Raw genomic sequence first — 8445 nt, 5'->3', positions numbered from 1 at the left:
GCGCGGGAAGTGCGCAAGAGCGTAGAGGGCGGTCGCCAGGGTTCCCGCGGTCGCAATAGGCCGAAGCGGCGCTGAGCTGCGAGGGCCGTCCAACGCTGCTTGCAGCTTTAATTTACATTGCATTTTATGCAATCAAAAAATAGCAAGATGTTTACGGATCTTAGATAATGTTATGTGCAACTGGTTTAATTAGATACAAACTCCAACTCTGTTCTTTTCACAAGTTACATATTCGGATTGGTAAGACAAAAAATTTTTTTGCTTCAGTCTATTTTAACTGAACTTGGGTCCAAAAAGGCACTGATGCTTTTGATCTGTCCTTTACATTGTGAAGTTTGAATTTAATTTGTTGATTCAATGATAAATTGTATCTACTGAAAAATTACAGAACCTACTTTAAAATTATACAAATTCCTATAAAATATATGTCCGAAAATATGTAATTTTCTTTGGTTAATCTGAATTTCTTTTTCCAATATAACAAGTTTTTCCAACTAATTGAAATATGAAGACTACACGTGTGTCATTACTGTGGATGCAATAACTATTAATTTTACATGTGTTGTAGAATTTTCTTTAACAAAGAGGACAACAAATAGTTTTGTCTTAGGATAATTTATTTAAGCTATATAGCTGAGAATCACTGAGCTGAGGTGAGTCAGCAGAGTAAGTCTGACCACAGAAAAAAGGCTCTCCTTTAAATACCCAGCTCTACACTCCGTAACTTTCCATAGGATGAGGAGGGGTCTCCGAATAGGGGTAGGGATCAGGTAACTGCTTCCTACACCCCAAAGCCCTATAAGATAAGAGTGCTCCTTCACTGAAACATGGTGTCACAAATGCTTCTGTAATTTTCCACTAACAGTTAAACACAGCTTTAACTTACATGCAGCAGAGAATCATTGAAGCACTTTTCTTTCCATTACACATGTATAACAACTTTTAAGGTATTCCATAAATTTTGTTTTATTCTTAATGTGTTATTCTCTTGGACGTGAGTTCATCCAAGCAAAACCATACTGCATCAGTCAAAGGTGCTGCTGTTAGTCTAAGACCACGAGGAGGGAAACGTACCAGGAGACAGAGGAAAAAGAGGAAAGTCAGGAGTGTAGGGCTGAAAGTAGCAACTCTAAAGGTAGAGAGCTGGCTGACATGATGCAGAGGAGGAAGGTAGATGTATTATATGTTCAAGAGACAAAGTGGAAGGGCAGCAAGGCTTGCAGCATTGGGGCAGGGTTTAAGCTGTTTTACCATGATGTGGATAGGAAGAGAAATGGAGTAGGGGTGGTCCTGAAGGAGGAGTTGGCAAGGAATGTAGTCGAGGTGAAGAGGGACAGATAGGGTGATGTGTCTGAAGGTAGAAGTAGAAGGTCGGATGCTGAATGTTGTCAGTGGTTCTGCTCCACAGGTTGGATGTGATGTAGAAAAGAAAGAAATTCTGGAAGGATCTCAATTAAGTGATAGAGAATATTCCCAGGGAGGAAAGAGTGGTGATTGGAGCAGATCTGAATGGACATGTTGGTGAAGGAAACAGAGGAGATGAAGAGGTGATGGGCAGGTTTGGTGTCAAGGAAAGGAACCAGGATGAACAGATGGTGGTGGTGGATTTTGCCAAGAGGATGGAAATGGCTGTAGTCAACAGTTATTTCCAAAAAAGGGAGGAACACAGGGTGACCTATAAGAGTGGAGGGCAGGAGGACGCAGGTAGACTCCATCCTGTGTAGAAGAGGTAACCTGAGGGAGATTGTGGACTGTAACGTTGTGGCAGGGAGAGCGTGGCCAGACAGCATCGGATGGTGGTGGTGTGGAGGATGAGTGTTGTGGTGATGAAGAGGAAAAGAGTAAAGGCAGAGAAGAGGTCCAAATGGTGGAAGTTGAGGAAGGAAGAAGATTGTGAGGAGTTCAGAAAGTAGCTGTTAACGGCTCTGGGTGGTAAAAAAAAAAAAAAAGAGTTTCAAGATGACTGGGCTACTGGGCTAGGCAGTTGGACCTGATGACATACCAGTGGAGGGATGGAAACATCTAGGAGAGATGGCAGTGAAAGTTTTGACTTTATTACTCAAAAAAAAAAGGATGGTGTGATTCTGACCTCGACTCAGGATGTCGTGGCTCAGTGAGCAGAATACTTCGAAGACCTCCTCAATGCCACCAGCATGTCTTCCATTGAGGGGTCCCTATATGACCGGTGTCAGAGTTTGGTCCACATTGCCGGCAGTAAGTCGGACTCGTTTCCAGTGAGAGTTGGACTCCGCCAAGGTTTCCCTTTGTCACCGATTCTGTTCATAACGTTTATGGACCGAATTTTTAGGTGCAGCCAAGGTGTTGAGGGGATCCAGTTTGGTGGCCTTAGGATCGCGTCTCTGCTTTTTGCAGATGATGTGGTCCTATTGGTTTCATTAGGCCATGATCTACAGCTTTTGCTGGAGCGGTTCACAGCCGAGTGTGAAGCAGCTGGGATGAGGATCAGTGCCTCCAAATCCAAGGCTATGGTCTTGATCTGGAAAAAGGTAGAGTGCCTTCTCCGGGTCGGGGAAGATGTCCTGCCCCAAGTGGAGGAGTTTAAGTATCTTGGGATTTTGTTCACAAATGAGGAAAAAATGGAGCGGGAGATTGATAGGCGGATTAGTGCAGCGTCTGCCGAAAGAATAAGATCGTGGATACAAGCGGCTTAAAAGGGGTTTTCTCCTCAGGGTGTCTGGACTCTCCCTTAGAGATAGGGTGAGAAGCTCAGTCATCCAGGAGGGACTCAGAGTAGAGCTGCTGCTTTTCCGCATTGAGAGGAGCCAGTTGAGGTGGCTCGGGCATCTGGTTAGGATGCCTCCTGGACGCCTCCCTGGTGACGTGTTCCGGGCATGTCCCATTGGGAGCTAAGAGCCAGTTATATATAATATGACAAGTAATTGTACAGTAACGAAGCTAAGTGTACAGGAAGGCTAAGGGACTGTTTGTCGGCTGGCCTGGGAATGCCTTAGGATTCCCCCGGAGGAGCTAGCCCAAGTGGCTAGGGAGAGAGAAGTCTGGGTCTCCCTGCTTAGGTTGTTACCCCTGCGACCGATCCCGGATAAACGGAAGAAGATGGATGGATGATTTGTTTAGGGCAATGCACTATAAGAATACACTCCAAAAGAGGCAATTGCATTATGCCAGATTTAACCAATGTTAATTTCCATCTGTAGTCCCTAGGCAGGTAAAAAAAAAAAAAACTGATACTAAGAGCATGAATTCAAATTTTTTTTAAAGTGTAAATATAAATTCAAATCTGTGCTAATTAACAAATAAAATACAGAACATTTAAAATGTAAATTAAAATAAATTTATCACAGTAGAAAACATTAACCACATATTTTTGTCAAATTTGATAACCAAAATGTTTTTTTCCAGGCATAATCTCACTCAGGTTAGGGTTAACCCTAACCCCTAACCCTAACCCAAACACTTGAATCTGCTTGCTGTTTACATTGAGTCCTATTCACCCTTATTGCAGGTATATTGCTGTGGTGGTGCCTCTGAAGTACAACCGAAACCAGTTTAGCCTTCGTCAGCTGGCTCTCATCACTGCAACCTGGGTCCTGTCTCTGGGTGTGGCAAGTCCAGTCATGTTTGGTCTGAACCAGGTGCCGGGCCGTGATCCAGCTGTGTGCAAACTGGAAAACGACTGCTTTGTGGTATACTCATCAATCTGCTCCTTCTTTGTGCCTTGTCCAGTCATGCTCTTCCTTTATTACTGGATGTTTCAAGGCCTGAGGAGATGGAGCGGTCGAAGCCGGTCTCAGTCTCAGCGGGCTGGTCATCGAGCTCTCTCTCTGCATCTGGCCTCACCTCTGCATCAAGCTAAAACCACAACTGGAAATCAAGATAAGGTTGTGTACAAAGCACCTGTGGGACTTAGCCCCCCTTCTCTGTCTACCTTATCCATGACACCATCCTGTGATACTCCAGTGTTGGATGAAAACCGGGATGGTCTGGGGGTGGTAGTTGATAGTGATCTAATGACAACTAATATGGACAGTGTATCAGATGGTGAGGCCACAGAGAGGGGGGAAGGAGGCAGTCGCAGAGAGAATGGCCTAAAGAGCAGTGCTGCAATGAGAGGACAAAGGACTAGCATGACCAGCAGGGTCAGTGGGAGGGAGCGCAAAGCCATGAAGGTGCTGCCAGTTGTTGTTGGTGAGTACCGGTAAAAGAACCAGGACAGGATTTCTGTCACTGAATAAAACATGTTTAGCTTGAAAACAGGTTAGAATTATATACAACCTAAATCAGATATATTTGGGTTTTTTTTGTTTGTTTATTTCTTTTTAACCTAATTTTATTTGCAGAGTAAGAACAATATTTATATTTTGCTTAAAATGTCTTATTTGTTAATATACACTGCTCAAACAAATTGAAGGAACATTCTGAAAACATCAAATCTCAAAAGGAAAAACAAATCATGCCAGATATCCATACTGATATGGAATAGGTAATATGTGAGTAATTTTGAGATGACACATCATTTAATCAAAATGAAAATTATCAACCCACAGAGGACTTAATTAGTGGTACTCAGTTTGTATGCCCCCCACAGGCTTGTATGCATGCCTGACAATGTTGGGGCATGGTCCTTACGAGATGATGGATGGTGTCTTGGGGTATCTCCTCCCAGATCCTGAACAGGGTATCACTGAGCACCTGGACAGTATGAGGTGCAACCTAAACATGATGTTCCAGAGATGTTCTATAGGATTTAGGCCAGGAGAGCATGATGGAGCTCCTCACCTTATCTCTAAGGCTAAAACTAGCCACCCTATGAAGGAAGCTCATATCAACCGCTTGTATCCAGGATTGTGTTCTTTTCAGTCATGATCCAAACCTCATGACTATAGATGAGGGTTGGAACATATATGGTCCAATAAATTGAGAGTTTTGTCTTTTGACTCAACTCTTTCTTCACCATGGCCGAACAAACACTCTCATTACTGCAGATGAGGCCCCAATACATTGATCAATCTCCCACTCCATCCTACCATCACTTGTAAGCAAGACTGCCAGATACTTGAACTCCTCCACATGAGGCAGAGACTCGCCCTCAACCAGAAGGGAGCATTCCATCCGTTTCTGGTTGAGAACCATTGCTTCCGACTTAGAGGAGCTGACTCATCCTTTCTGCTTCATACTCTGCTGTGATTCGTCTCAGTGCATGCTGAAGGTCATGGTCTGAAGACACCAACAGAACCACATCATCTGCAAAACGCAGAAACAAGACTCAGGTTCCCAAACCAGACACCCTCTTCTCCTCAACTGCACCTTAAGATTCTGTCCATGAACACTACAAACAAGATCAGAGACAAGGGACAATTCTGGTGGAGTTCAAACTGTACTGAGAACAAGCTTGACTTTGTGCCAAGAATGTGGACACAGCTCCTGCTTTGTTATAGCCCTCAAAAGCAACCAAGGCATCCCATATTCCTGCAGTACCCCCCGTATAATGCCTTGGGGAACACAGTCATAAGCCTTCTCCAGATCTACAAAACACATGTAGACTGGAAAGTCAAACTCCAAAGACCCCCTTACCAACCCTGCAAGGGTGAAGATCTGGTCCAGTGTTCTACAACTGGGACAAAAGCCACACTGCTCCTCCTTGATCCGAGGTCCAACTATTTTTTGGAGCCTCCTTTCCAACACCTTAGAGTAAATTTTCCCTGAGTGCCTGAGAAATGTGTTCCCTTGATAGTTGGAACACACTCTCCGATCTTCCTTTTTAAAAATGGGAACCACCACCCCAATCTGTCACTCCATAGGCATTGTCCCAATCCTGCATGAGACACTGAAGACGTGTCAATCATGACAGCTCCACAATGTCCACAGCCTTCAGCAACTCAGGACAAATCTCTTCCACCTCTGGCACTACCTCTGTGACCTCTGACATGGTAATGGATTTGTCTTACCCCAAGTGCCTAGACTCTGCCTCCTCCAAGGTGGACATGGTGGCTGGAATAAGGAAATCCTTTAAGTGCTCCTTCCACTGCTCAACAATATCCCCAGATCAGATCAGCAGTTCCCCACTCATACCAAGCACAGCATGAGACAAGGCCAACTTTCTCTTTCTGAGTTGTGAAACTGTTTGCCAGAACCTTCCTTGAGACCAACTGACAGTCCTTCTCTATGGCCTCTGAATTCCTCCCATACTCAAGTTTTTGCATCTGGACCTGTGATCGGTTGACAGTTCTGCCCCTCTCTTTACCCAAGTGTCCAGAACATAGGGCTGCAGGTCTGATTACAAAATTGATCATCGACCTTTGACCTAAGGTGGCCTGGTACCATGTACACTTATGGACCATCCGATGCTCAAACATGGTGTTTGTTATGGACCGCCCATGCCTAGCACAGAAGCCCAATAACAGAACACCACTCGGGTTAAGATCAGGAAGGCCATTCCTCTCAATCACTCTCTTCCAGATAACTCGGTCATTGCCCACATGGGCACTGAAGTCACCTAAGATAACAACAGAATCCCCAGATGGCCCCCCTTCCAGGACACCATCCAGAGACTTTATAAAGGCTGAATAATCTAAACTGCTGTTTGGTGCATAAGCACAAATAACAGTCAGAACCTGCTGCTTGGAGCTGCAGTGGCTACCCTCATGTTCACCATGGAAAACTAACACCAATGCAATCAGCCAAGGGCTTGTGAGTATCCCTACACCTGCCCAATCTCTCTCTCACTGGGCAACTCCAGAGAATGAAAGAGTCCAGCCCCTCTCCAGGAGTTGGGTTCCAGAGTCCAAGCTGTGTATAGAGGTGAGCCCAACTATATCTAGTTGGTATTGCTCAACCTCACACGCAAACAACGGCACCTTACTCGCCAACGAGATGACATTCCATGTCCCTAGAGCTAGTTTATGCCGCCAGGAATTGACATGGCCAGGGACCCTTCCCTTGCTTGCCTCTCAGCTTACACGGCACCCAACCTCAACAGTCCTTCTTGCAGGTGGTGGGCCCATGTGGAGGTGGCATCCCGTTTTATTTTTTTTAGATATTTTATTTGGGCTTGGCCCAACCGAGTTCAAGAAGCCAAGGTTTGACCACAAATTGCTCACTGGCAAACCCCAACCCCCGACCTGGTGCCAGGGGGGTGCGCCCAGATTTCTCTATTCTGGGAGAGGTATCCTGATGATTATGTTTGTACATCAAGGTTTTCAAATTAGTCTTAGTCAGATGCCTCACCTGGGACCAATTTGCCATGGGCAACATGAAAACAAAAAGTGTTCAAACAAGCTGCGCTGGACTGGCACAGACTGGGGGACATGTTCGTGCCAAAAGAAAAATGACAATAAAACTGTCCAATAAACCCACAATGATGGTCAAGACTGCAAAATAACACACTAACAAACAATAATAAACAACATATGCTAGAGACCTCAACATAAACAACAACATTTATACAGAAAACAAACATATCACAGCAGACATGACCCACATTTTACATTGTTAGCTGCCTCAATGTTGGGATAAGACATATTTTATAGTTTTACTTACATGATTCTGACTGTGGTGCGGTGCTCAGCTGAGGCCATCATCTCTGGGTCTGAGCCTGAAACAGAAGCTGGAGCTCCACGTTCAAAAACCATCTCATTGGTTTGACTCAAACACACTAAAACTGACTAATCTTAACAGAATGGAATGGAAATGCGTTTTTGTTTCTTCGCTCGTGTTGGGTGTTGGCGGTGAGATCAGATGGAGGATGAGGTGTTTTCTCTCCAAGGCTCTCTATCTTTGCTGCTGCCTCTCACTAACGCACTTTAAATATGACAAAGATTTTCAGAAAAAGATGGAGTGAATTGTTTATTATAACTCTGATTTTTCTTGGCCTATCAAAACACATTAAAAACTGGCATATAGTTTGAAGTCTTTACCTTTGACTCAAATTGAAACAGTCTCAGAGAGGGTGCATCTTTCCCACTAGAGCTATTTAAATTGATCATGTGACTAGATCACCCAACCCGCCACTTTTGATTGCTGCCACACACTGTCCATGGTTGCACACACACTTTCTGCAAATTCTTCTTTGTTGTTGTTCTGTGGCTTCTTCAACTGGGTATCAAAATTAAGGATCTAAATTTTAAAATTTGAACAATTCCAGGAGAATCAAAATCTGAATCATCTAGATATCCCTACTTCAATGACATGAAAGTGAGAATAAATGCAACAGAACCGTTCAGACTATGGCCACTTTGAAAAACATCAGATTTGAATTGATTTAATACCACATACTGTATGAAAGTGATCTGGGTCCGATTTGAAAAATAAAAAATATATAGATACAGGTGCTGGTCATAAAATTAGAATATCATGAAAAAGTAGATTGATTTCAGTAATTCCATTTAAAAAGTGAAACTTGTATATTATATTCATACATTACATACAAACTCATATTTCAAATGTTTATTTCGTTTAATTTTGATG

At 43.7% G+C, this 8445-nt stretch overlaps 1 protein-coding gene across 2 annotated transcripts in view; it reads left to right on the top strand.

Moving 5' to 3' along the window:
• drd4-rs (dopamine receptor D4 related sequence) overlaps nt 1-8445 on the top strand; it is a 16419-nt gene that overhangs the window by 3697 nt on the left and 4277 nt on the right. For both annotated transcript variants that reach the window (XM_037981377.1, XM_037981378.1), the window contains exon 5: nt 3485-4167. In XM_037981377.1, the coding sequence (XP_037837305.1) occupies nt 3485-4167 (683 nt within the window). The remainder of the gene's footprint in view (nt 1-3484; nt 4168-8445) is intronic.

The sequence above is a fragment of the Kryptolebias marmoratus genome, linkage group LG18 (assembly GCF_001649575.2).
Source record: "Kryptolebias marmoratus isolate JLee-2015 linkage group LG18, ASM164957v2, whole genome shotgun sequence".
Lineage (NCBI taxonomy): Eukaryota > Metazoa > Chordata > Actinopteri > Cyprinodontiformes > Rivulidae > Kryptolebias > Kryptolebias marmoratus.
This window is presented reverse-complemented; position numbering and strand designations above follow the sequence as displayed.